Raw genomic sequence first — 27,888 nt, 5'->3', positions numbered from 1 at the left:
TGGGGACAGTCAAACCCAATAGCAAACAGTCAGCAATGGAGCTCCTGCCTCTTGTCTTTGCTGTTCATGCTTGAGCTCCTGGAATGCCTGGAGGAGCCAGCAGGGCTTGGGCTGTTCTGCTCCCTCTCCGCCCCACTCCCTTTTCTCTTCTCTGTGGGAGTGGGGTGGGCTTTGGGTCTGAGGGCTGCCCCTGTCTGCTTCCCAGTGCTAACCACAGCAGCTACACTGCTAGCACCAGCCCTCACAGCCTGTGGATATTGGGAAGAGGTCTGAGCATCTGTGCACCTTGGCACTTTTGGGGAGGAGTGTTGGGTATTCATCCTTGTCTGCTAGTTACAGACTCGGTCCCTTGTTCCTGTCCCCAGCCTGGGAAGCTTGGGGCTGTGAATGGTGGCAGTAAGTAGTAGGGTGGTAGTGAGGTGTCAGTTCCCCAGAGTGAATTCTCTTGAATCTGGAGGCTGTGGGGCTCCGGCAGGCCTGTCTCTGCAGGCTGGGGGTGGAGGTGAGCATGGGCAGTGGCTCTGGCAGCACCTGTGTGTTGGGTCACCTCCCTTAGGTCCTGCCAGCCAGCCTGCATCGCAGGGATAAATCCCTAAATGGAGGCCAGAGAAAGGACCAGAGTTTCTTCTTCTAGGAACACTGGGGATTTATCTGGGGGAAACCTCCTAATTTCTCTGAATATCGAGGGGAAGTCCTCCTGAGTTTTCTCTTCTCTTCCTCCCCTGTTCCAGGTGGAAGAACTGAGTAAGAAGTTAGCTGACCATGACCAAGCCAGTAAGGTGCAGCAACAGAAGTTGAAGGTGGGACAGTGGGGGGATGGGCCATCTTGTCAGCCTCAGAGCGAGAATCGGGGAGGGAAGGGGCTCTGTGAGCCCTTGGGCTGTAGTGGGTATGGGGGCAGAGGCGGAGGTGGGCCTGGCATGGCAGCTTTACACCTGCCTGTGGCTCAGGAGCCCCTGTATGTGCCTTCTTAGAGCTTTCAAGGGAACACTGGGGTGGCTCCCATCACTCAGGCCTTCGCTGTCCACTAGTTGCCCCTAGTCATGTGTGGTTATTTAAACTAAATTAAAAATTGAGTTCCTCAGTCACGCTAGCCACATTTCCCTTGCTTAAGTAGCTATGTACGGCTAGTGGCTACCATATCGGACAGGGCAGATACAGAACATTTCCATTCCTGTGGAAAGTTCTTTGGATAGTGCTGCTCCAGACAGCCTAGCTTTGAGGATTGTCAACAATGTTTAATACTGCACTGTAACTTAATATTTGTCATGCTTTCAACAGCGTCACCTTTTTGGTTTAATACCTGCTTTTCTGCAGTTCAGTCTTCACAGCTTTTACTTAGGGGCAGAGGAATTAGGCACCTGTGGCACTAAAGCCCCGTGGTGGGTCACAGGAGCTGGGAGCAGAACTTCATTTCCATGCCATAATCGTGTGATAAACAGATGCTGCTTCTCCATTTCGGGGCCTTCTCGGTGCTAGGAGATGTAGGAGAGAGAAGGCCGGGTAGTCCATTGTCTTCTACAAGCTAAGTGCTCTGCTCACTGGCATCACAGGGGGGACCGAGATCTGGACATGGCCCCTGCTCCCAAGGAGTCTGTGGTCTGCATAGGAGGCAGTGCAGCATCATAAAAGCCCACACAGCCTTTGAGGTTGGGTGGAACAAGGTTCAGATCTTACTCTGCTATGACCCCGGTCAATTTGTTTAAATCTCTGAGCTCAGTGTCTTCACCTCTGAAACAGATGAAGTTACTTCCCGGAGCAGTTGTGAGGAGAACAAGAGTTCCCGTGTCCTCTGAGAGCTCATGTGCCAAGTGCCTAGCTTTGCACCCAAGTGTTCCCTGAGGATCAGCCCCCTTCCTCCTTGGGGAGACTACTCATGGAGAGAGAATGAGACAGTTTGTTCCTGGGTGCAAAGAAGGCAAAGATAGGGCTGTCAGAACTCTGCCAGAAATGGCCTTAGCCAGACAGGGAAAGCTTCTGCAGAATGTGGACCTTGAAGGGTGTGTGGTATGGCAGTAGAGTAGGCGCTAGGGGCGGGGGTAAAAGGATTTTTTGTGCGAGTCCTGAGAGGGTCTGCAGGAGTCTGAAAACACCATGGAACCCAGGAGGTTAGGGCAGGTCCGTGGATTTGGGTGCACTAGCCAGACCAGCCACCCTGATCAGCGTTGTCATGCGTTCCAGGCCCAGGGAGGGGAGAGCCAGCAAGAGGCTCAACGCCTCCAGGCCCAGCTGAACGAGCTGCAGGCCCAGCTGAACCAGAAGGAGCAGGCAGCTGAGCACTACAAGCTGCAGGTGAGGCGCCCCCAGCCCTGGCCCACTGCTTCCTCGCCCTGCTGCCCTCCAGTCCCTGCCTCCCCCTCACCCCCACCGCCCCACTCGTTCTGTGTGCCCGCGTAGATGGAGAAAGCTAAGACCCACTATGATGCCAAGAAGCAGCAGAACCAAGAGCTGCAGGAGCAGCTACGGGGCCTGGAGCAGCTACAGAAGGAGAACAAGGAGCTGCGGGCTGAAGCCGAACGGCTGGGTCGGGAGCTGCAGCAGGCTGGGCTGAAGACCAAGGAGGCTGAGCAGACCTGCCGCCACCTTACTGCCCAGGTGCGCAGCCTGGAGGCACAGGTGCGTATCCGGTCAGATGGACTCCACCCTGTCATGTCGGACCCCTGTGCCCTCCTCTCCCAGGCTGCCCCTGCTTGAGGCTTCTCTTCACTCTCCTCAGGTTGCCCACGCTGACCAGCAGCTTCGAGACCTGGGCAAGTTCCAGGTGGCAACTGATGCCCTGAAGAGCCGGGAGCCCCAGGCGAAGCCTCAGCTGGACTTGAGCATTGACAGCTTGGATTTGAGCTGCGAGGAGGGGACTCCCCTTACCATCACCAGGTGAGGAGGTGCCCTGTCTCTGTCTTGTTCACTGAGTGCCCACCGTGTGTCAGGCTGTGTCTTGGGCACTGGGGCTAGTGAGATTGAGAAGATGTCTCTTTGCCCTCTGGGAGCTTTTTCTGAGAGGAGAAGACTAAGGAAACTGTCCGAGGTGTTCGGCCAGATGTTTGTGTAGGGCACACTGGGAGTAAAAAGAAATGAGTGCTCAGAGAGGGCTTCATGGAGGCTGTCACTCCTGCTGAGTCTGCAGAGGAGCGGAAGGTGTGTGTGCTCCGTGAACAGAGGAGAGCAAAGGCTGAGAAAGAGCCTGGCTGGGCTGGCAAGTGAGGTTGGGTGGGGCTGGCTAGACTCCTCATTGAAGTTTAGATTTGATCCTGAAGGCACTGAGGGATCTTGGAAAGGCTTGAAATTAAGGTAGATGTGGTCCAGTTTAATTTTTTTTTTTTTTTTTTTTTTTTTTTTTTTTAATTTCTGTTTTAGAGAGGGCACGAGTGAGGGAGACAGATAGAGGGAGAGAGAAAATCTCCAGCACACTCAGGATGGAGCCTGATGCCGGGCTTGATCCCATGAATCTGGGGTCATGACCCGAGCTGAAATCAAGAGTCGGGCCACCCAACCGATTGAGCCTCCCAGGTGCCCCTAGAAAGTTTTTCCGATAACCAATGTAAAAGCTGAGATGTACCCATACTGTTACAAAAACACTTAAAAAGTAGTAATGCATTTATTTACCCCTCCGCATCCTCTGAGGTAGGTTCTGTGATTATCTCCTTTAACAGATGAAACTGGGGCTTAGAGGGGCAGTCCTTTGCCCAAGGTCCCACAGTGGCAGAGGCAGGCTTGAGCCCGGGCAGCCTGGTTTGAGTCCTTGCTTGTCACCAGGCTGGCACCTCCCCTCAGGTACCATTAAATCTAGGTGAGAAGAGAGGAGGCAGACCGTGGAAGGACATGCAAATGGAGTGGCGTGTGGTTAAGTGAGCTCCTGGACTTATCCATTGCATTGGGCTGGAGGGAAGAGGTAGGATTGAGCTCATGTTCATGGCTAGGGGACCCAGGTGGAGGCTGCTCCCATTCCCTGAGGCAGGAGATCCAGATGGATGGACTTCATTTGGACATGCTCACCGTGGAGCTGAGAGTTACCAGTGTTAAGGAGCTCAGATAGCCATGGAGATAGATGGGCTGACCAGAAATGGAGAGTGAAGGGAGGACCCAGGTCAAGCAAGGGCTCTCCTTGATGCCTTTCAAAAATCAGAGAATGGGGTGCTTGACCTGGTCTGCTTGTAATAAATGTAGGAATTGGGTCATTTTGGAGCAAAGGGATGAACAAAATTGCCTTTTAGCCCCAGGCATGGCACCTCAGCAAGTCTCTTTCCTACAGCAAGCTGCCTCGAACCCAGCCAGATGGCACCAGCATCCCTGGAGAGCCAGCTTCCCCCATCTCCCAGCGCCTGCCCCCCAAGGTAGAATCCCTTGAGAGTCTCTACTTCACCCCCATCCCTGCTCGGGGTCAGGCCCCACTGGAGAGCAGCTTGGACTCCCTGGGGGACGTCTTCCTGGATTCAGGCCGGAAGACCCGCTCCGCCCGTCGGCGCACCACTCAGATCATCAACATCACCATGACCAAGGTCAGGCTGCTGGGAGTGGGCCTATAGGACCCAAGTGATGCTCACTTGCTCTTAAGGGCATCTTTCCCGTCGGGTGCCTCTGGAGGCAGGCAGGGCTGACTAGTTCATGTGTTACAAAGAAGCACAGCCTCTTGTGTAGAAAGGGGCAGGGCTGGAATTGGATGCCTAAGGGATCTAAGGCTGGTTTCTTTCCATGTGTAGTACTGACCCCGTGCAGACCGAAAGGAGAGAAGATGGAGAAGTTGCAGCCCAGCCCTGTGCCTGCAGCATACCTCCTGGGTGGCTGAGATGCATTGTGGCCGCCCAGAGGGCTGCCTGCTAGGTTGGGGGCCCTGGTTAGCCCTTGTTTTCCATATCCTGAGGAGGATGGGGAGTGGGGAAGGTTCGTTTGGTGTGGGCTACCTTTGGCTACCAAGAAGCTGCAGAAGTTCTAAAAGATTCTAAAAGGGCCCTGGCAAGCTTGGGCTGAGGGTCAGTGGAGGCTGTGGGATGAGCCTGACTATGACTAGCTCAGGAGACTGGCATTCTAGCCCCAGCTCTGCCACTCCCTAGCTGTTACCTGTGGGTTGGTCACTTTACTTTTTTGCACCTTGATTCTAAAATTGTCTGATAACACACTCTCTTCCCTCTTTTAAAGCATTGTTAACAGACTCAAATGAAAATGGGATAGCCTTGGCACCTTGTGCAGGATTCTTAGCAACAGGGCCCATTCCTTGTAGATGTGCAGCTAAGGATTCCTGCAAAGCAGTGGGAATACATGCTGCTGCGGGATCCGAGGCCCTATTTAGGAAAGTGAACAGGAGGCACCTTTATGGATTGTCAGGGCCCCACTCCACCAGATCCATTCTCTCTTCCAGAAGTTAGACGTGGAAGAGCCGGACAGCGCCAATTCATCCTTCTATAGCACACAGTCAGCCCCTGCTTCCCAGGCTGGACCACGAGCCACCTCTTCCACCCAGTCTCTAGCCCGCCTGGGCTCTCCTGACGATGGCAACTCCGCTCTGCTCAGCCTGCCTGGCTACCGGCCCACCACTCGCAGCTCTGCTCGCCGCTCCCAGGCTGGGGTATCCAGCGGGGCCCCTCCAGGTGAGGGGGCCACAGGGACATAACACACACAAAGAAAACCCCAGGCTGACTATCTTCTGGCACCTCACCGACCCCTCCTCCCTGCAGTCTCAGGGCTGTGCTGGGCAATCAGGCTGATGTTCATCTCAGCCAGGGTGAATGGAAAATGGTCACAAGGGAGCCTGGGACTCCCAGTGGAACAGTGATGCTCAGCTGCTGCCTGGAGTCCTCCATTACTGTCTCAGGTGGTAAGGGGTGCCAGAAGGGCGCCTCAGGGACCTTTGGTTATCAATTCCTGGTCCTCAGTTTCTCTAGGGTGTCACAGCCTCCGCATACGGTATATGACTTCTTTTGACCTCCCCAGGGAGAGAGCACACGGAGCAGAGCAGGACTCTAGGGTACTGGGCTTGAAGTCCACGGGACAGGTGGACAGGAGTGGTGGCCACAGAAGTTGGCAAGAGGCCAGGACCCGTGGGAGACCTGCTGCCTCTACCCTCACTCTTCCTGGCCTTCCTACTTCCTAGCCCCACCTGCTTCAGTTTCCCTGCTCTCCACAGGAAGGAATAGCTTCTACATGGGCACCTGCCAGGATGAGCCTGAGCAGCTGGATGACTGGAATCGCATTGCAGAGCTGCAGCAGCGCAATCGAGTATGCCCCCCACACTTGAAGACCTGCTATCCCCTGGAGTCCCGGGTGAGCTCCGGGGTCACCTGCACTGGCTCTTCTCCTCCTCCCTCAGCGCTCCATGCGGACCCAGCCCTAGTGCCCTGCCTGGCTCTTTGGCCTGCTGCAGAGTGACCTTATGCTTCTGGTGGAGTAGCTGGCAGAGAGGGGTTCGGGGTGAAATCACTGTGGGTGGGCCTGAGTCTGTGGAGGAGGTCTGCTTGGGACTACTCTGCTCTGACCACCATGCAGGGCCTGAGTAGAGAAGACAATGGGAAGGGAGACCTTCTGCAACAGGAAGGCTTTAGCTGCTGCACACGCCGGGCCCGTGAAGAGTTCTGGGGTGGTCCTGCTGCACTGACCCCCTCCTTCCATCCCATCCAGCCTTCCCTGAGCCTGGCTACCATCACGGATGAGGAGATGAAAACTGGTGACCCCCAGGAGACCCTGCGCCGAGCCAGCATGCAGCCAGCCCAGATAGCCGAGGGCATGGGGATCACCACCCGGCAGCAGCGCAAACGGGTCTCCTCAGAGCCCCACCAGGGCCCTGGTACCCCTGAGGTAGGTGACCCTGATTCCTGTTTTGTTCCATCTAGCAGGCTTCTCTCTCCAAGAGTCTGATGCAGGGACAGGGGCTGTTGGGAAGGGAGGTTTCCGGAGGGAAGTGGTGTTGACTTACAAGGTCCACTTGGCTCTGAGACACACAACTGGTTTTGGATGTGAACTCTTCTTCCCCGTAGTCTAAGAAGGCCACCAGCTGTTTCCCACGCCCCATGACTCCCCGGGACCGACACGAAGGGCGCAAACAGAGCACTAATGAGGCCCAGAAGAGAGCAGCTCCGGCTGTTAAACAGGTCACTGGGGGCTGAAGGAGATCCTAGAGGGACCTTGCTGGCAGGGCCCAAGTGCAGCCCAGTTTGACAGTCCTCCCCTCCCCGACAGGCTGACCGCCGCCAGTCGATGGCTTTTAACATCCTCAACACACCCAAGAAGCTCGGGAATAGCCTGCTGCGGAGAGGAGCCTCCAAGAAAGCCCCATCCAAGGCCTCTCCCAACACCCGCAGCGGGACCCGCCGCTCTCCTCGCATCGCCACCACCGCAGCCAGCGCCGCCACTGCTGCTGCCATAGCTGCCGCCACTGCCACCCCTCGGGCCAAGGGCAAGGTGGAAGCACTGACAGGGAAAGGAAGGGGGTGGATGGACTCTTAGAGTGGGTGGAAGCAGGGTACTCCCCCAGGCCACCCCTTGGGAGGCTTCCACTGTGTGGCCCAGCTAGGCCACTGGGGGTGGGCTAAGAGAAGGTGCTCTCTTACTAGCTGCTCCCTGAGGACAGGAGACACAGGGCAACTCAGCACAGCCAGCAACTGATAACCTGAAGCTAGATGTGTCCAGGTCACACCAAGGAAGGGATCCTAGTCAGAGAGGTTTGGGGCTAAAAGAGGCCTCCTCAAGGCCAGCTGTATCTGCTGGCATCACAAGTCTCCAGCCAAGTGACTGTCTCTCTCTCTCTTTCAGGGAAAGCACTGAAGGACCAGGACCAGTGAGAGGCCCCACCTGTGTCCTCAGTGCCGACCTCGCCTGGTCCTTTTCCTTCTACTGTCCCTTTCAGTGCCTTCTCTCAGCTCCCAGGCCAGCAGTGGCCAAACCCCTACAGACAGTGATGCCTGCCCACATCCCCGGCCTGGTACCTGGATCTTCACAGGAGCCTTCGCTAGGTGAACTGAGGTGTTCTCAGAGTTGTCCCCAGAGGCCTGGAGTGTCTGGGTCTTCTCCCTACCTTGCCTCCTGACGTTTTCTTAGAACAAAGTCACTTCTCCATCACAACCAGACTTGAGGCTGGCTTTGAGTGGCTGGGCCCAAGGGCCTCGTCCTCCTCAGCCTCTGAATCCAGAAGGGACCATTGGAGGAGCAGGCCCTGGTCCCTGCTGCTCGTGGTGGCTGGGCCTAGCAGGGCCCTTGCTTTTGAAGTCCAGGACTGGATATTGACCTAGCGGGTGCACCTAGAGATGCTCCCATCCACCCAAGGGCTCAGCTGCCCAGAAGATGCTCTTTTCCAGAACAGATAGGCCCCATGCCTGGGGGTGGCAGTGGGGAGTGGGAGGGGAGCAGCCTTCAGCTGCACCTCATCCCCCCTTCCCCAGACTTAAAAGTGGGGTGGGATTTTGGAGTGATGGGAAGGTTTTTAAGGGCCAGGGATGGATCTTTTTCTAAATGTTATTACTTGTAAATAAAGTCTATTTTTCTCCCTTAAGTGCTGAGCTGTCTTGATTTGTGTGGGAAAAGGGAAGTTTAGGTTCATTAGGGTATTTCTATCTTTGTCCCTGCCAAGTGTCCCAGACTACCTGCCTTCTCTCAAATCCCTTCTCCTGGCCTTTCTGGGGCCACAGGATCTTCGCACACTTTTTTGAGGGCCTGTGTTCCCGGACTTTAATTTTGTCTTTAGCTTCTGAGTGATAGTCCCCCTCTTCCCACACTCCCTCCTGGGACGGGCCAAGTTCTGTAAGTGGAATGAGGACTTAAATGACAGAGCAGATGTCATCATGCCTCCACTGAAAAATCATTTATGAGTACCCATTGTGGACCCAGGCAGCTGTGGATCAGAAACAGCATCTACCCCCACCCTTCCCTGGGACAGTCCATTAAAGGGAAAAAAGAATATTAAGTCGATGCAGAAGGCCTGAGCTGCAAGGGCAGCTCAGGTAACGACATTCATCCAGGTTCTGGAGTTCACCTGTCTTGATGGTGAGGCAGAGGGGACCCGCTGGAGGGTGAGGTTTCTTGAGTGCAGGGCACAACTGTCCTCGGCCCAGCCTGGAGAAGCGAAGGCAGACAAGGCTCAGGGCCAAGGGTGGGGACATCTCTCATAACCTCTCTCCAGGCCATGCCTCCCCTGCCTGCATCCTAAGTTCCACTTGGGAGCACAGTGGACATTAATGGAGGCCACTCCGGGCAGAGCCCACCCTATCCTCCCCATACTACTACTCCTGTCCGTGGAAACCTCCACTCAGGTTTCTCACCCAGAGCTGGGCCACGACGATGTGACGCTGGGCAGTCTGCTCAGGATCGGCAAAAACACAGGAGAAGTTGGTATTGCGCAGGGTGGGGCTCAGCTCCTCTAGCATGAGGGTCGTCTGCAGCTGGGTGCGTGGGCCCCGGCGCTCCCGACTGAAGCAGAGGAGGAAAGGCCATGAGAAGACCATAGGAGGAACCCCAACCACCCCCCTGCCTGCCAGCCTTGCCACTGCACCCCTCACCTGATGCTGCCCTCCCTCAGCCGACCTGGGAGGTGTTCGATGAAGGAACCATTGCCCAGCCAGTACAGGATGCTAAAGTGGGGGAAGCGGCTACAGGCGGTACAGGACAAGGTCAGCGTTCCATCTAGGGACACATGTGGCTGTTAGCCCTTCTGGAGAGCACACCCTCCCCTCCACCATGCTGCCCTCCCCCCTGGCTCCCACAATTCAGGAACTGGATTACTGCTGTACACACCACCCAGGTGGGAAAGTCCGTTAATGGGGAAGTGTGGTTGTCTACAAGGCAGGCCTGGGGCTGAACAAGAGGAATTTGGGGACGGGTCCTTGGTTCAGATGACGACTCCTGACCCTGTTTCTTCAAGATGGCCTTTTCCAGTGCTCAGCTTTGGGGACTCTAGGAGCCCTGGTCAAGGAGGCAGTAGGCCACTGCTCCTCTAAGATGGCCAGAGGGCAAGTGGGCTTGGGTGGGGTGCAAGCTGGGCCTCGGAGCATATTGCAGTCAAGGCTCTGGGAGCCCTCTGACCATCCTTATGTCTGAATTCTCTCCATCCCATCTTGGGAGCTGGGTCCTGCACCCACACTCATGATGCTGGGTGGGAAAGGGGATGCCGAGTGCTCTGGCAAGTGCCCTGGCTGGTGGGGCTACATGGCAGAAGGCAGTGGAAGGGGGCAGCTCAGGAGTCAATCCCACCTTTGGGCCCTCTGTGCCCACAGCTCACCCCCTGACCACCGTGCCCTTTTGGGCTCCCATCAGAATTGCTCCTTACTCAGTGGGACTTCCAGTTCCGGCCAGGTCACCTCCATTGCTGGGCACTGCTTAGCTGTTGGGAGCCCCGAGGGGCAGGGGTCCTTTGTGATCCCAGATGAGCCAGTGAAAGCGGTGGTGGCCTGAGGTAGAGGTGTGGCTCCAGCCAGGTGAGAGACTATGTGGGCACATAGGAGCAGGACAGGCAAAGGCCTGGGATCTGAGGGCAGGACAGTCACAGAGGTCAACTGCTGTCTGACTGCCTGGAAATACTCAACATCCTGGCTTGGATCTTGGCTGGAGAGGGAGCTGCCTGGATGCAGCTCTGGCCGAGATTCCTGGGCTCTGCCCAGGGAATCAGAGGGGCAGAAGGACTCCTCGGGCCCCACCTCTTGGCCCTTTCTGAATGGAGAGAGGCTGGACAGAGGCTGAAAGGGAGAGCACAACAGCAGGGTGGAGCTCCCCTGGCGGAGGGTGTGTGTGTGTGTGTGCCTGCTCCACTCCCTTCTGTTCTCAGGCCCTACCCCACCCGCCCTTGCCAGCCCCTAGGTCCTACCTGGTGTCCGGTTCTGTCTCATGGTCTTGACGGATGTGTAAGGAGCTGGCGTGCCTGGCTCTATTTAACTGTGACAACTTCCTCCTCTCTGGGGCTGGTGGGGGAGGAGAATGGGAGTAAACTACTTCTCTCACATCTTCTCAGTGGCTTGTCTGGATCCCAGCCATTTGTATGGGCCTGTCCTTCCTGTAGACTCCACAGCTGTCCCTTGGTCTGAACTGACTGGGTTGCCAGGCAATGCTATTTATTTACTCCAGGCATCCCATCCAGCACAGGCTGGAGCTCTTTCAGAATGTAGCAACAAAGCTGAAGATCATCTAGTAACCGTCTTTCCCCACTCTAGCTCTTATTACCATTAACATTATGTGGTTATGTGTCCACTCTAACCCCTTCATTATAAGGATGGAGAAACAGACCCAAAGAGGGGCCAAGGACTTACCCCGTCACAAAGACAGGCAAAGCTCTCTTCACTGGAGCTGGTTCCGGGAAGGACAGGATTAGTGAAATCCTTCTGGGAAAACACTCTCCACTCCCCTCTATTTCACTTTCACTTTTGTTCTAACCATGGAATCCAGAGTAGGCTCTGAGTTATTAACAGAGGGCACACACATAATGCCAGTCTGGGTCCAGTCTGTACACAGCACCTCTTCTGGGAGCCGAAGTTCATGATGGCCCAGAACCTTCCTGCTAACTCACAGACCCCCCCTACTCTCCAAGTGGCATCAGACTGGATCTTTCGTCCCTGCTCAGCTTCACCCTCCCAGGGGCACATACGGTATGAACTTATGAGTCTCCTGCAGATGGATTCTTCTGTCCCAGTCAAGGGTTAGGACTCTGGCATCCACCTTTGCTCTTCGGAACCAGCCCTTGCTTCTACATGAGCAGACTTCATGCTTCTTTCACATTCACACTGATATTCAAGGGGTCAACTCTCCTTGGCACTGGGGGCCCCATATTGGATCGCTTTGACCACTCCAGGCTCAATGTCACACCAGCCTGTCATCCTGGCCTTTCTCAGGCTCTCCACTCCCTCCAACCACCAACCCCACCCCCACCCACCACCCCACAAACTATATGGCCAGAACTATAGGTCTAGGTTTACTAGGAAGTCTAAATTTCCCCCTACCTGGCTCCCAAGAAGCCCCAAAGAGCCCTCTTTTTCAGAATCCCCCCCCTTCAAAGCTCAACACTCAGTCCAGCTGTGTCCAGACCCACATGAGCCATGACACAGGAACTATGCTGACAGCACTCTCCAGCCTTGTGTGCAGGAACCTCTCAGAGTCAAGCTGAGGACTTGGAACATAAACTGGAGCTTTGGCCCTAAAAAGGAGAGGGTGCCTCCCAGGGAAGTAGGGGAGCAAGCAGCCCAGCGCTGGCTTCAGCAACAACAGAGCTATATGAATTCACCAGTCTGGTGGCTGATGGGACAAATGGAGCTGGGGCAGGGCCAGGACTAGGGTGGGGTTAAGTGAGGCACCTGGGATGCAAAACTGGAGTAAGCATTCACTATCAGGGTCTCACCAGTGTCTGCAGAGGCAGAAAGACCAGGACTGGTGATTAAGCATGAAGGACAAGACCCAAGTGTCTGAGGTTTGTGGTCTCTGTGTTCTCTGTGATGGGATGCCCAGAATAGAACCAGGGAAGCCAGGAGATGGAACTAGGTTTGGAGTTCATGAAACTCCTCCCTGGGAGTGCTCCTATCTCTAGCCATCAGGTCAGGAGGCAAGGCTGCCTGGGGCTTCTGAGACAGTCCTTTGGGGGTGGGGTGGGGATGGAGGAAGAGGAGACAGCACTCTACCTTAGAGTGGAACCAAGACAAGAGTTGGGCCACCGGGAGGTCATGGGACTCAGGCTTGCTGAAGTATGAAAAGAGAGCCTTGGACAACCTGGTCTTGGCTTCTCACATGAGCCTGAAGTATAGGGGGAACAAAAGTGAAAGAATGATCCCTGGACCCTTCAACTGGGCGCACCAGCATGAGCAGTGGGGGACTATGGGAAAACACAGCTGGGTGAGAGAAGCCAAAGTTGAGAGTGGCTCATGAGAAGAGGTGCTGGCAGCAGGGCACTGACCTCAGGAGGTGAGGAAGAGAGTCACCCAGTGATGCCCCAGGGCCCTTCTGCTGCAGGACAGGAGCCTGGCATCACACCATTCCCAGGGATAAGGGGTGGGGCCAACTACCCCTAGGATCCAGCTCTCAAATGGGAATAGCAAAAGGCAGCAAAGACAAGGTACTCCCAGGGACCCCAGGGAAGAATAAAGCAAGATGGATGTTCAGCTTTCCAACCCAGCTCACGGAGCTTTATTCAGAATGGAGTGACAAGATCCTGCTTGGCTCTTGCTGTGCTTGAAGATGCAAGCCCAGCTGGGCCACATTCCCTAGGAACCCAGTGCTGAGGGCCCACGTTTACCCTCCCACTTCCTTCAGAACTCCTAGGGCCAGAGCTAGGGCCTACCTGGAACCTGTTTTTAGATCCCTTGCCTGGGCCTTGCCCGCTTCTCTTCCCACCCACCTTCACTCCTGTTGCCAGGCCCGGGTAGGCCCCATGAACGTGGAAGCTGACAGAGGGACATTCCCTGGGCTGGGAATCCCCTGGCTGCTTCAAGGGAACACTGTCTGACGACAGGGAGGAGTCTTAACTGTCATAGTCCTTCTGCTACACACAAACAGACGCACATACTCTCTCTCATGCATTCAGGGAAGGAAGTGAGTGATGTGGCAGGGTAGCCTTTGGCACGTGTCACCACTTCCGGGCTAAAGGTTCTGTTCACATAAGGGGCCTTCAATCACTGCCACCCATAGCAGTCCCCGTGGCCCAACTACATATGGATAGACTCTGTTCTTGGCTGAGTACAGCCCAGCTTGGGGACAGGTTACCCAAGCTGCTGCTGTTTCTGGTTGCCCCCAAACACATCCTCAATGGATTACGAGGTTCCAGGGCTTCTCTCACTAGAAAAGTCACAAGGTTCCACTTGCCTCAACCAGTCTATGGGACCTGGACAAGGGAAGACAGAGTCAGACACAATACCGATCCCAGGCCCAGACAGGGAGGAGGGAAGATACCTCACCCCTCAGTGCACATCTGTGGCACCAGGCAGAGCCCAATGGCTCTCCCACACTGAGCGAACCAGACTGGAGCCCCACAGAAGGAAGGAAAGATGGGGGTGGGATTGGCTGAGGCTCTCAGCCAGAGATGAGAAGGCTCCTTTAAACCAAAAATGTTGTGTCTCTGCTCCCACCCTGCTCAAGCAAGGAGGGTAAGGCCTGGAGGAGTTGGGGCAATTCCTATGCTCCACAATAAAAAAGGTTTTTAAATATATTCATCAAAATAGTATTCTTTTAAAAAGCCCCCACTGCTGACAGCCCCACTGGCTGGCTCTCCATCGTCTCCCTCCCCAGCCCGGACACAGCCGGAGGGGTCCTGAGTGGCCCAAGTGCCCCTTTGAGTCTTTCCCACCCAGGAGGTCTTGGAGGGCAGGGAGGAGAGTGCCCTGAGGTCCATAGTGGGTGGATGCTCTTCTTCCTGACTATTCCAGGCCCAGGATGTAGTTGATGCCTTGCACCAGGCCAATGATGACAGGCTGCCAGGCTACCAAGTATCGAAGCCAATCCAGCAGTTGCCCGTACATGACGTGAGGCCTCTCCCAGCTGTCAGTGTGTTAAAGAGGCTATGTGTAAGAGCTGCTAAGGTTGGACTAGGGGATGGGTGAGAAGGTCTGCCCACACTTTCAGCTGCTCCACAGAAATGAACCTACAAGGAGAGGAAGCCCCAGCCAGCCTCTCCATGTCAGAAGGAAGGGCTAAACCCAGAGAATGGGGGAAGGAGAGAACAGGGAACCAATGCAGAAGACAGGACAGACATGGGAGAAGGGTGGAAAGGTGAAACTAAACTAAGACCAACATGCAGAAGAGGGCCTCCCATGTAACACCTTCTCGAAGATGGACCCGTTGGTGTTAAGTAAGAATACACAGTCTGAGACTGCTGTAAGTGCATCTGTGCCAGTGGCTGCAGGGAGGTGGACAATGTGATAAAGTAACCCCAAAGGTTCTTGTAATGTCCACAATGAAGGCTTTCTAGGTCAAGGAAGGGGCTGAGTCTAGGGATCGAGTTGGAAGAGAGCAGGGAACAAGTTAGTCATGGGATAACCCTGGGCAGAGGCTCTAAGGAATCCCCACCCACCACTAAACACCAGGCCCTACTGAGGCCAAGAGGCCCCAGAGATCAGTTCCGTTCCTTTAACTTTATAACTAAATGCTGGGCCAGACATCTAGAGAGGAAGTCTGGGAATCCAGCTCTGGGGAAAGCAGAAAATGAACATCACGACACTGTGAGGGAACCCCTCCAATAGCATTAGAAAGAGCAGCCTGGCCCAATCCCTGGGAACTAAGGGAAGCCCCAAGTCTCAGCTCTACCATGGAGTTACTTAACTGTTCCTGAACTAGACCCTGGAATAACCAAACAAGAAACCTTATGGGGACAGGCCAGAGCCTCCTGTTCAGGGGCTGTGGGAATGTGCTAGGTGGGAATGCAGTGGCCCCTGCCCAGCCCAGCCAGTGACCAGGGGATAGGGAACCCTGGTATGGAAGGAAAGGGAGAGAGGGAGAGAGGGAGAGAGGGAGGGGAGAGAAGAGAGAGAGGGAGGAGAGAGAGGGAGGAGAGAGAGGGAGGAGAGAGAGGGAGGAGAGAGAGGGAGGAGAGAGAGGGAGGAGAGAGAGGGAGGAGAGAGCAAGTGAGTGAGCAGCCAGGGTAGGGAGAAGGGAGAAACCTGGGCCCCTGGATCCCAGGGGAAGTGAAGTGGGGGGGAGGGGCAGGGACAGAGTAGTGACTGGGAAATTTCCAACAGACAGGCAGGGAGGAGGAAGAGGAAGGTGAGGGCAAAGTGGGGAAGGCCAAGAGGGTACAGGACGTAGCTCAGAGGAGCAGTGGTCCCGGGCTGAAAGTGGATGGATGGGAACAAGGAGTCCCTCAGCCATCCTTGCATCTTGCAGGCCCCGCAGAGGCATGGAGACTGTCTCTAGTCTCACATGTCACAGGTAAGGCATTACTTATTAGCTATATAACCTTGAGCAGGTTATTCAACCTCCAAACCATTTCATTTGTAAAGTGAGGAGGGTCACCAAGTTGCCAGAGAATCAAATGAGATAATGTGAGCAGAGCACTTTGTTGAAGTGCCAACCACACAGTGAGCAAACAGTAAGTTGGGCTGCTACTGCCATCAATTTACTGTTGGGGGATCTAGAACTATGATGAGAATCTGAGCTGCTGGTCCTGTCCCATGTTCCACCCCCTACTTTCCTAGACCACGAGCCAAATGGAATTGTGGGTATGTACCAGGCTGGGGGCAGGAGGAAAGGCCACAGAAGGACACAAATGCAGAGTGCTGGCCAGGACTTTCTTCCCACTGCTCATTCCCAGCAAGAACCCAAACAAAGGATACGGGTTGCTGAACATCCTCTTGAGATCCACCTTCTCTTTGCAGTAAGGACATGTCTGCTTCTTTCCCACAATGCACCAGCCGCGGATGCAGAATTCGTGGAATCTGAGTACCACTGGTCAAGGGAAATGGTAGGCAGCCGGGATGGCACTGGAGCCCCATGCCCATGCACTAGCCCTGGAGAAAGGTTCAAATCCTGGCTTCACCTCTTATTAGCTGTATAACCATGGACACATCCTTTCTCTCTGACCCTGTTTCCTCTCATGTGAAGAGAGGAAAATGATCTCTATCTTACAGCATTGTAGTGGGACAAAATGGAGAGAAGACATGGCACAGAATGGGCGCTGAGTAAGCACATGATAAATACTGGAAGTGTCATTCAGGGAGACTAGATTCTGATACTGAGCGATCCAGCTAGAGGATGCTCCTCTCTGTGACTGAGCCAACCTCAAGGCAGCTAGTACAGCCTCAGGCTCCTTTCTGATCCAGCCAGGCTATAAACACTGTTTACATAGGTGGCCCCCAGCTGTGGAAAAGAGTGAGGGAGGCTGCGATTTCCACTCCTGGGCATCAGTTTCTCTAGCAAAGAACACCACCCAAATGTCTGCCCTTTTGTGACTCTCTCGCACTTCAAGGTTTGGACAATATGCCAGGGTCATGACCACCCCCTCCTCTCCCTGACTAGAATGCCATGTGGCAGGAGAGATGTGGCCCAGGGGCTCCAGACAGGATACACATGATTGCAAGACAGCCTATATGTGTTCTCGATGATGCCCTCTTCACTGACATCCACAAAGATCTGCTGCCCACACACGGCACACACACTGTCCGAGAGGTGTTTGGTAGGCATGCCCGACTCACTGTAGAACTGGGAGAGAAGAAGAGGAAAAGACAGGAAAGGTGTGAGAATCAGCCCAAGTAGGAAGGTACCACAGAGGACTTAGGTCTTCTGAAGAGGAGGCAAAGTGCCAGGGGGAGGTCCCACAGCTAGAGAACATCTTTTATGTGCCAAACTCACCTCATCTTTGCGAGGTGGATGGGGAGAAAGGGACACCAGAGATGGGCTGGGAAGTCAGACCCAGTAGGACCTGAACACTGGTCTAGTCAGCATCAGGGACAAGGAAATCAGAGGTAGGAGAACTCAGGGCTGGCGATCCAGAGCTGTGTCAGGTAAGCCGCTCTGTGGCCAGACTATACTTCCACTAGAGATGGACAACATCTCTTCTCTAAGATTAAAAACAGTCAAATATCTTTGGTGCAATGTTGGTATGGTGATGAGGGCATTCCCAGACACTTGTGGCAGCAGCAAAAGAGGCTTACTCCTTTTGGGCAGCATTCGGACAGCATCTCAAACTGCCATGCCCTTTAGCCCACTGATGTCACTTCAAGTAAGGTAAAGAAGTAAAAATATCAAAAAAGCCTCATGTATACAGATATTCATTTAAGCATTATTTATAATTAAAGAAGCAAAGAGTTTTGCAATTCTGTAAAAAGTTAAATAGAATTACCATATGACACAGCAAGTCCATTCTTACATGTACCCACCCCCCAAAAATGAAAACAAAAACTAAACACACATTTGTAAGCCAATACTCAAGGCAGCATTTTTCACAATATCCAAAAGGTGGAAACCACTCAAGTGTCCATCAAAAGATGAATGGATAAAACCAAATGCGGTATATGCGTACAGTGGAATATGATTCAGTCATAAAAATAATGAAGTTCTGATCCATGCTACAACAGGCATGAACCTTGAAAACATCCTAAGTGAAATGTCAGACACCAAAGGTCAAATATCATGATTCCATTTATATGATAAAATATCTAGAATAGGCAAATTCACAGAGACACAATGTAGGTTAGAGGTAGCCAAGGGCTGGGGGAAGGGAATGGGGCGTTATTGCTTAATGGGCACTGAATTTCTGTTTGGGGTGATGAAAAGTTTTGGAAATAGTGGTGATAGTTGCACAACACTGTGAATGTAATTAATGCACTGAACTGTACACTTCAAAATAGCTAAAATAGTGAAGTTTTAAGTTACATATACTTTACCACCATAAAAAATACCATAAAATAATAAAAACAAGCAAAGAAATGGAAATAACCATGCATGACTCAGAATAGGAGAATGCCTAAATAAATTTGGTACACACTCAAGGGACTGAACAGGCAGCGAGTCAACTGAAGCCTGAGGTGTAACAGTAAGTGTCAAAAATTGATGGCACAGTATGGTTGGTACCATATGTAAAGACAAGCCCAAATGTATACAAAGAGAAAAGATCAGAAGGAAATATGTCACAATGCTCACACCAGTGATGGTTTGGTAGTAGCATCATAGGTGGTATTTTTCTTTCTTTTTTTTTTATTTTTTTTAATGTTTATTTTTGAGAAAGAGAAAAAGGGTGAGTGGGGGAGGGGCAGAGAGCGAGAGGGAGATACAGAATCCAAAGCAGGCTCCAGGCTCTGAGCTGTCAGCACAGAGCCTGACGTGGGACTCAAATTCACGAACTGTGAGATCATGACCTGAGCCAAAGTCGGATGCTTACCCAATTGAGCCACTCAAGTGCCCCTCCATAGGTGGTATTTTTCTTTTGTCTACTTTTCTGTACTCAAATTTTCCTTAATGAACATACATTACTTTTAGATTAAAGATTATTTATTACCATGGTGAATTACAATAACCAATTCCATGCTCCAAAAACAAACTTCAAATTTTGTATACTTTCCATGTGGTTTATTCCTTCTTTCTTTTTTTTTTTTTTAAGGTTTATTTTTAAGACAGAGAGACAGGGAGCACAAGTGGGGGAGGGGCAGAGAGAAGAGGGAGCATCCACAGCAGGCTCCATGCTGACAAGCAGAGAGCCCAATGCGGGGCTCGAACTCAGGAACCCTGAGATCATGAAGTTGGATGCTCAACTGATTGAACCACCCAGGTGCCCCTATTCTTAAATAGCTAAATAGCATTTCCCCCTGACCCCAAAGAGAAAAGACTTGAAATTTATTTTTTGGCATTTTCTAAGATGTATTGTTTTTTTCCTTTCCTTTGCCTTAAAAACTGTGGTAAAAACCACATAATATAGAATATACATCTTAACTACTTCTAAATGTAAGTTGATCAGTGTTCAGTCTATTCACACTGTGTAACTAATCTCCAGAACTTTTAAACATTTTGCTAGACTCTATAATGGACTGTGAAAAAGACTTTGGAGTTTGTTATTACAATTCATCTGGACCTGTAAGATAGTTTACTATACCTAGCCATTTGTATGTCCTTAAACTTGAGTTTGCTCTCTCTTTTCTTCTGTTTGCAAACAAATGTCTTCTGAAAAAGCAAAGCCCTGAGGCTGGGTGAGAGAGGAGACGGCACCCAGGTGCTGGGACAGGGAGTATGAGAGGGTGACACCAGGTGCCTGCCAGAACTTCTGCTCGACATGGAAGGTTCCCTTGCTCCAAGCTGTCCTCCTGAAGAACAGCCTCTGTCAGCCATCAGAACTGCTATCCCAACCCAAGACTCCTCCAGGATAGAAGGCAGAGACAACACACTGCCCCCAAGAGTCCATGAATATACAGCTTCCTGCCTTCACTCCCACCTCCCTCCCTTGTAAAACTCTCTGAAGTAGCTCAAGGTGAGTGCGCTTATTATCACAGAATACTAGAGCTGCCCTAACACTGGGGAAACCAAAGCCCAGAAGAGGAAATAAACAAGAGGGTACTAGAACCCAGACCCTTTGACTCCTACCCAAGTTCCCATCCAAGTAACATCTGCAGAATGATCACCTACTTAACTTGCCAAAGGCCAGTTATCCAAATGATTACAATTTGCTTATCCAGAGTACAAAAGGCAGTGGAAAAGGATAAGCTAGAGTCAGAACGCAGGGTCAAACCTGTGGGAGTCTTATGAACTGTGCAACTCTCAAAAGCTGGAATCTCATAATGTTAGTGTTGGGGGGGCACCTCTGAGAAACACTTCCCCAAAGCTGGACAGGCTGATGGCTCTGAAATGTGTTCTGGCTTAGAATTTCTAGGCACATCAACTAAACAGAGAGGGGAGACCAAGAGGTCTGGGTTCAGCTTGGCACTGAGTCCTTGTACAATCACGTGGCATAGGAATATGGCCACTCACTCTGGCCCACAACATTGGCAATAAGAGAACTAAGAATGCTACAACTCAGGAGATGGTTTAGAGCTCTGAGGAAGAGCTTAACCTCAAATCACCCCAGAGTTCTGCCCCCAGAGCACCGGGGCCAAGGGTGCAAGATCAGGGTGCCTAGGTGGCTCAGTCGGTTAAGCATCCGACTTACTCTTGGTTTTAGCTAAGGTCGTGATCTCACAGTTTTGTGGGTTCGAGCCCACATTAGACTCTGTGCTGGCAGCGCGGAGCCTGCTTGGGATTCTCTTTTCCTCTCTGTCTGCTCCTTCTCTGCTTGCGCTGTCTCTGTCTCAATCTCAAAAAAAAAAAGAAAAAAAAGGATGAAGGATCAAAGAGAACTTGGATGAGGTGAAGACAGAAAGAAGGAAGGTCACAAAAGTATCTGTCTTAGGCCCCTCATTTCTGGAGTTCTTCCCACAAGGCTAATGTGGAAACAGGCAGGCAGAGTCAAATACTACAGTGTCTCAACAAAGCCCTCAGGTAAGCTGTCAAACCAGGAAGGCCCAACACCCCCATGGCTCACAGAGACCACACAGGAGACTGTATCAGGAGGCACTGAAGTGGGGTTGGGTAAAATACAGAAAGGCAGATTTCAGTTTAACCTTAAGAGCCTGATCCCTTGCTAGAATAGACTCAGGGGGACCAATGGTTTATTAGGATTAGACAGACCTAAGTACAGTCTTCTGTCACTTACTACCTTGATGAACTTGAGCAAGCCTTCCAAACCCTTCCCTCTTCCATCAAAATATATTGGGTACCTACTGAAGTACCAGCCACTGGACCATTATATCCTGGGGATATAATGCTAGAAGAGCATAAACCTGACCTCTAACCTCATGGAACCTACAGCTACAAGAGAATGACATTAAAAAAATAAATACTGGGGCGACTGGTTGGTTCAGTCAGTTAAGTGTCAGACTTGATTTCAGCTCAAGTCATGGCCTCAAGATTTATGGGTTCAAGCCTTGCATCAGGCTTCACACTGACAGGGCAGAGCCTGCTTTAGATTCTTTCTCTCCCTCTTTCTCTGCCTCACCCCGCTTGCTATCTCTCTCAAAATAAACAAACTTAAAAAAAATTTTAAATACTTATAGAAAATAAGAACTACTAAGTAGGCTAAAATAAGAATTAAAAAGGCAGTACAGGGGTAAGAAAGAGGTTCCTAACTAGGCCTAGGTCACGTGAGGAGGTTTCTTTGAGAGAGTGACAAGAAGTTTCTTGAGGCTGAGAGATCATGGGTGGTGGGCATTAGGAGAGGAAGAAAGGCAGAAGAGGGAAGAGGCCTTGAGGTGGAAAGGAGCCCGGTGCACTTGAGAAACTAAAACGAACCCAATGTGGCTAGAGTTGTGAGAAAGAGGAAAACCGTGACACCTTCTCAGCCACGTGAAGAATTCTGGACTTGAAATGGAAAGTCATCTAAGGCATTTGATCAGACGTGAATTTTTAAGATTACTCGGTTCCTGCGTGGAAAATGGAGTGGAGAGGAGGCCAACATGAATTCAGAGGCCAGCTAAGGGACAATTCTTTAAAAGCAAGAGATGCTGGAGACCTGTGCTAAGGGGACGTCTGGGCTAATTTGACGGCAGTAAAAACTGAGAGTGGACAGACTGGTGATGACAAATAGATAGCAGAAGACTAAAGATATGGTACTGAAAAAAGTGCTGGATTAGAGGTCCAGAAAGTTAGAGAAAAAGAAAAGGGGAATGCCTAGGTGAAGTGCATTGAAGATGCCTTAGGTATGAGCTCAGGGAATAGTGACATTCCAGGGAGGACAAGCTACAGAAGACAGCGAAGGAAAAGCAGGATAGAGATGCATCACAAAAGCCAAGGAGAAAAGACCCTTTTAAGAAGTATAGGGTGGCTGAGTCAACTGTGCTGATGGCTGCTGAGGTCAGAATTAGTGACACAGTCACTGGTGACCTGAATAAAAAGGTCATTTCAGAGGAAGGGTTTAAGCTGAGGTCAGATTAGAATGAACTAAGGAGTATGTGGAAAGCAATCAAAAGGAGACAGGAACTTTCTCTAAGTTTAGCTGTGAAGGACAGGAAATGGGTCAGTTGTTAGAGGAGAAAGTAGGTCAAAGAAAGGATGTTTTTTGAAAAAGAATGCTTCAAAAGTTAATGGGAAGAGCCTAGCAGAGAAGGCGAAGTTGAAGTCATGGGTGAGAAAGGAAGTTGATAGCACAATGGGTCCCTGAGAAGGGAAGAGGGTATGGAATCCACAGTGTAGGCATGGCTGGCTTGTGATGGGAGAAAGGACATTTTCTCCACTGTAACTAGAGGGAAGGAGGAAAGATGGGTGCAAATCTGTGAGTAGAAAACCCAACACAGGCGCTTGTGCACAGCAGGGGCTCTTGAAACAAAGAGGAGTTGCATGCCACACCAGTGAAGAATGTATACACCATGAAAGCCCTGTGAGCTCACCCAGTCTGACTGCTTCTCGACAGGTGAGGAGACTGATGCCCAAGGAGGAGGGCCTCACCTGAAGTCAGAGAGAGCTGGTGGCAAAGCTGAGCTGGTGTCTGGTCAGTTGAAACTTGGTGAAACACTGAATAAAATATCCATTTCTCAGGGTTATAGAAGAGATTCCATGTGACAGAATGGTCTGAGAGGACTTCAGACAATAGATGTTATCCAAGAGACAAGTGGCATATGCTCATGATTTAGGATTGGTCTGTTCTGTGTCTTGATCTGTGTGTTGGGTAATGAAGATACAAAGACAAATTCTACAGGGTCTCTCTGCTCCAGGTGATCACATATACAAAACAGGTAGCTTTCTAGCAAGCACTAGTGTATGCTAGGTACACTGGACAAATGACAGCTACCATCATCATCCTCTACTACGTGCCATGGGCCAAGGTACTCTGCAAAATGCTGTGCATTAACCTGTTTGTTCCTTACAATTCTTTATGTCTGGTAATATTATTACATCTGAGGAAACAAGGTCGGAGAGGTAAAGTAACCTGCTCAAGAATACATAGCTAATTAAAAGTGGATTAGAATTTGAAATGAGGTCTGACTCTAACCCCCTAGCTCTTTCCACTACTTCAGACAGATGAATGGACAGCCAGTCCTGTCCTAATGTTGTCTGGGGCACAGAAACTTGTTGAGAAGAAAGCATGAGGCAGGACTCATGGCCTAATGGAGCAGAAATAATGTGCCACTACCCTGCCTGCCCAACAGTTCTCTCTTTTGAGCCCCAGAAAAACAGGCTTGCCTATTTCACAATCCTCTGTCCCCCTACCCCCACCCAACATGACTTTTGGGTATGAATGGAAACTATATGACTGATTATCACAAGCTCATGACCTCACAGTGACCAGCTGGGGAAAAAAACAAAACAAAAAAACACCATCCAAGGTTCCCTTGACACAAGAGTTACTTTAGTTCATACTACAATTACTCCATGTGAGGCAAAACAGCTATTCTGCACTAAACAAGAGTAGTGCAGAATAGTAAAAAGGAATTGAGAATGCATGTTAATACAATTGTAAACCTTATGGTTTCATTTCTAGCATGCCTTAAGTTAATTAATCACAGATCTTTGTAGGTCAAACCACTCTCAAGGGGGACCAAAAGATGAGTCAGCATAGTTCCGGACCTGGTAGATGGAACAGCTTCAAAATCAACTATGACTCTCTGGGATTAGAGCTGTGATCACAAAATGTACAAAAGACTATGAAAACAACTGGGACTGAGATGTGGCATAGGCACACAATGGAATTTTATTATCTCAGCGGCTACACACACACGTTTATTTAGTCTTTTAAAAATTGAGGTACACAATGGAATATTATTCAGCCTGAAAAGGGGAGAAAATTCTGACACACATGCAACAACATGGATGAGCCTTGAAGACATTATGCTAAGTGAAGTAAGCCATCACAAAGGACAAATATTGCATGGGTCCATTTACATGAGGTACACCTAGAGTGGTCAAATTTATAGAAGCAGAAAGTAAAATGGTTGTTGCCAGGGCTTGTGGGGAAGATGGACTGTGGAGTTATTATTTAAGGGGTTCAGAGCTTCAATTTTGCAAAATGAAGAGTTCTATGGATGGATATGGTAATGGCTGCAAAACAACGTAAATGTAGTTAATGCCACCGCAGACTTAGCAATGGCTAAGATGGTAAATTTTATGTGTACTTTACCACAATTTAAAAAAATGACTAGGTCTGCTACTTGGAAGTGAGCACTGGTGGTGCTAGTAAAGGTTGCAGTTGGTCATACCTGGCACACTATAAATGGTTGACAAATACCTGTTTCTTGAATAAATGAAAGAATGAGTTGGCTAACAAATTCGTGGAAGGCTGGAATTTCCTAGCTTTCTTAAACTGCCTTCCCCAAACCATTCATCAGGTTCTGGCTTCAAGGCCAGGGATATTCTTGAAATTCAGGTTGCTGTGGCTCAGGGGCCCACGTGTTCCTAAGCAGACCACAGCCCATTTGACTAAAGACTGGAGCAGATATAGGAAAATCCTGGAATTCTCAGGGTGAAAAGAACTGTAAAGGTAGTGCAGTCTATCCCTTTATCCCAAGTTGGAGTTAGAGTCCCTTCTCCCATATCCCTGCCTAGTCTCATCTGTTGGCATCCTGAGCCCTAGCAATTAACTTGCCACTAAGTCTCCGCAACATTTGCTGTGGGGAAACTATGAATGAATGAACTCCTGGTGACTCACCCAGTACTGCCACAAGCCATGTTAGTCTTCCTATGACCCACTCCCTGCCCCCAGAGATGGGGGCCTGGGGAAACAGCAAACTGTTATTATTGTTGAGGTCAGCAAGGTCACATTCTGTTGGACAAGAGCTAGGCAGAGTAGCTCCCCTGAAAGGGATAGGCATTCTCAGTGTCAATTACCTAGGGAAGATGTGGATCGTCATAGAAGAAACCAGGATGCAGATGGCTGGCCTGAGGTATGGGCATATTTTTTGTCAGACATGGGCTCTGGGTCTAGACACTTGGAGGATAGTTGTCTAGATGTGGATTCTAGGTGGTGGGTGCTAAGATGGCACCTGATACACAGAGATAGGCTGAGAGTTGGATGGGGCAGGGTCTGAAAGTCTGGGAAAGGAGATACCCTGCTTCGTCAGACTAACCTCATTCAAACTCATATCTATTTTCCTGCTATCAACCCCAACCTTTTAATAAAGTTCAATGTCACTGTTTGATCCTTATGTTCTTGTGGTATTAAGAGGTATTGAAAGACATGTGGGTTTAAGAGGGGTCAAGAGCTGGTGCTTGAGGCACTCCCCACCCTAGTGAGAAATTCTCCCACTAGGTCTCTTGGTGAAGCTGCCACTCACATCACTTCCCACTTCATCTAGTTAACTCCTATGCATCAACTCAATAATCCCTTCTTCAGGGAGGTCATCTCGGAGTCCCGAGACTAGGTCAAATGTCACTACTGCATTTGTTCACACCATTATGAACCTTTCCTTCATAGTATTTATTGAGGTTATAATTTTATATTTATTTGTGTATTTATTACTTTAATACCCATCTCTGTCACTAGGGCGTAAACTCCTTTTGGACGAGGACCACGTACACCTTTGTAATTCCAGCATAAGTCCAGTGCCCTGGCACGTAGGAACCATTAAATAAATATCTATTAAATGAATGTTAACTTCCTGAATGGTAAAGTGGTTCTTTCCTACAATGGCTCTAAAGTTAAAAATTCCACGGTACAACTGAGATCTGGCTTTCCAAATTTTAAGGAAGGAATCTCCATACCATACTACTTATATCTTGAAAGATATTTTTTTTATGGTTTATCTCTTCCATCAAACAAGCGATGCTATCCTGAACTGTCTGGAGATGTCAGGAGGCAGTTAAAAGCCCGTGTGGGGACACCTGGTTGGCTCAGTCGGTTAAGATCTGACTCTTGATTTCAGCTCAGGTCATGATCTCATGGTTTGTGAGATGGAGCCCCGTATCAGGGTCTGCAAGAACAGTGCAGGGCCTGCTTGGGATTCTCTCTCCCTCTCTCTCTGCCCCTCCTCAACTTGTGTGTGTGTGTGTGTGTGTGTGTGTGTGTGTGTGTGTGTGTACATGTTCTCTCTAAAAAAAGAAAAAACAAAGCCCATGTGAACTTACCCCTATGGTAGACGCCATATAGTCTGCACACATTTCTGCAAAGTCTCGCTCAAGAACTCCATAGTAGAGGCCATAGAAGAGGAGAGAAATGCCAAAGTCCATAGCATCTTCTGGTTTGATCCTGTAAGGGAAGCAGCATGGCCTGTAAGGCCTACCCTAAGATGCAACTGCTTTGGATTACTACTGTGGGACACATAAGGCAGCAACTAAAGTGGTAGGCTTTAAGGGCTAAAGCAAGCATTGGCACACTAAGAACAAATCCAGCCTGCTACCTGTTTTTATATGGCTTGTTGGCACCATCTGAACAGGCTAGCACTGTGAGCTACAAAGACCAAGCCAAGGTATTCCCTAGTGCCCCTCTTCCCCACTCTGTTCCCAGTGCCTGTCTCCTCCAACTGGCAACCATGCCTTACAGCTGCCTAGGGCCCACTCTGGTTGGCACCTACATGTTGGGGACTCCACTGCTGGCAATCACTGGACACCAACCAGTGGAATTTCAGTCAGGAAGTTGGCAACTCACCAAATTGCCTCACCTCCAGCCAGCTGCCTAAGTTGAAATGACTGAGCAAGGGCACACCAGGACCTGGGTTGTCACTGGAACAGAGAGTGAAAATGATCCCAGTGGTCACACACCCCCTTGTAAGGCCCCTCCTTCTGAGAATGTCTCGTCTGATGGCAAGTGGGCACAAAGCATGCCCACCATCTGAGACAGCCCATCCCTCAAACAAGGTAGGGCAAGGGAAGAGTTTCCCCTCTTGTTATACTACATATTATCCTAGACTTTGCCTTTTGTCCATAAAGTCTAAAATCTGATTTGGCCCTTTACAGAAAAAGCTTGCCATCCACAGCTTTAGAAATAAAGATAAAGTCAGTCAATTAGTAAATACATACATACCAGTTACCATAAAATTTTAGGTTGTATCTATACATATTCTGTATCATGTCATCAAAGTTAAATTTTGGTCCAAGTCTACTTCCTAAGAAGGACAAAGATCTTATCTGTATATTAGGAGGCTTGTTTTAATAATTCCAAGGACTAATAATTTGCAACCTTCAGTCTTTAAATGTTTATTATAGAAAACAACCTTTTAAAAAATATTTGTACCAGGAACTGTATGTGTTCACTTAAAGTCGTAAATTATATTTATCTTAAAAAGTTGAGTTTACTCATGAATCATGTAATATTTAACCTAGTAACTAGACATCATGATCTTATACCAATTAACTCGATTAGTAGCATAAAAATGGTCAAGCCCCTCAATTCTGTTTTCTTCCTGGTATAGTTTATGCAAATAAAAAAGAACTGTAATTAAAAGAACAGCCGGGGCGCCTGGGTGGCTCAGTAGGTTAAGCGTCCGACGTAGGCTCAGGTCATGATCTCACAGCCCGTGGGTTGGAGCCCCGCATCGGGCTCTGTGCTGTCAGTTCAGA

At 50.4% G+C, this 27,888-nt stretch overlaps 3 protein-coding genes across 13 annotated transcripts in view; 1 reads left to right on the top strand and 2 right to left on the bottom strand.

The window, feature by feature from the left end:
- Nucleotides 1-8,476, top strand: part of NUMA1 (nuclear mitotic apparatus protein 1) — a 72,511-nt gene extending 64,035 nt beyond the window's left edge. For 7 of the 8 annotated variants that reach the window (XM_060605714.3, XM_060605715.3, XM_060605716.3 and 4 more), the window contains 11 exons: nucleotides 732-800; nucleotides 2,182-2,292; nucleotides 2,398-2,616; nucleotides 2,717-2,874; nucleotides 4,250-4,496; nucleotides 5,354-5,582; nucleotides 6,119-6,255; nucleotides 6,610-6,786; nucleotides 6,966-7,079; nucleotides 7,168-7,389; nucleotides 7,741-8,476. In XM_060605714.3, the coding sequence (XP_060461697.1) occupies nucleotides 732-800; nucleotides 2,182-2,292; nucleotides 2,398-2,616; nucleotides 2,717-2,874; nucleotides 4,250-4,496; nucleotides 5,354-5,582; nucleotides 6,119-6,255; nucleotides 6,610-6,786; nucleotides 6,966-7,079; nucleotides 7,168-7,389; nucleotides 7,741-7,752 (1,695 nt within the window). In that variant the 3' untranslated portion in view covers nucleotides 7,753-8,476. The remainder of the gene's footprint in view (nucleotides 1-731; nucleotides 801-2,181; nucleotides 2,293-2,397; nucleotides 2,617-2,716; nucleotides 2,875-4,249; nucleotides 4,497-5,353; nucleotides 5,583-6,118; nucleotides 6,256-6,609; nucleotides 6,787-6,965; nucleotides 7,080-7,167; nucleotides 7,390-7,740) is intronic. The other variant, XM_060605719.3, reaches the window with a different exon arrangement.
- Nucleotides 8,477-8,770: 294 nt separating this feature from the next.
- On the bottom strand, nucleotides 8,771-12,937 carry IL18BP (interleukin 18 binding protein). Its single transcript, XM_060605772.2, has 6 exons — nucleotides 11,220-12,937; nucleotides 10,781-10,874; nucleotides 10,247-10,444; nucleotides 9,480-9,603; nucleotides 9,243-9,390; nucleotides 8,771-9,036 (listed from the first exon to the last, which is right to left on the bottom strand). The coding sequence occupies exons 2-6, from the start codon at nucleotides 10,800-10,802 to the stop codon at nucleotides 8,953-8,955; spliced, it is 576 nt and encodes a 191-aa protein (XP_060461755.1). The 5' UTR covers nucleotides 10,803-10,874; nucleotides 11,220-12,937; the 3' UTR covers nucleotides 8,771-8,952.
- A 114-nt stretch (nucleotides 12,938-13,051) lies between these two features.
- The window catches only part of RNF121 (ring finger protein 121), an 82,652-nt gene continuing 67,815 nt past the window's right edge, over nucleotides 13,052-27,888 (bottom strand). For 3 of the 4 annotated variants that reach the window (XM_078433133.2, XM_060605750.3, XM_060605748.3), the window contains exons 6-9: nucleotides 26,458-26,578; nucleotides 16,949-17,082; nucleotides 16,218-16,319; nucleotides 13,052-14,427 (exon numbers count right to left, since the gene is read on the bottom strand). In XM_078433133.2, coding sequence (XP_078289259.1) covers nucleotides 14,307-14,427; nucleotides 16,218-16,319; nucleotides 16,949-17,082; nucleotides 26,458-26,578 — 478 coding nt within the window. In that variant the 3' untranslated portion in view covers nucleotides 13,052-14,306. Of the gene's footprint in view, nucleotides 14,448-16,217; nucleotides 16,320-16,948; nucleotides 17,083-26,457; nucleotides 26,579-27,888 lie in introns of all 4 variants that reach the window. The other variant, XM_060605749.3, reaches the window with a different exon arrangement.

The sequence above is a fragment of the Panthera onca genome, chromosome D1 (genome assembly GCF_046562875.1).
Source record: "Panthera onca isolate mPanOnc1 chromosome D1, mPanOnc1 haplotype 2, whole genome shotgun sequence".
In the NCBI taxonomy this organism is placed as follows: domain Eukaryota; kingdom Metazoa; phylum Chordata; class Mammalia; order Carnivora; family Felidae; genus Panthera; species Panthera onca.
Note: the sequence above shows the minus strand (reverse complement) of the source record. Positions and strands in the feature narration are given on the sequence as shown.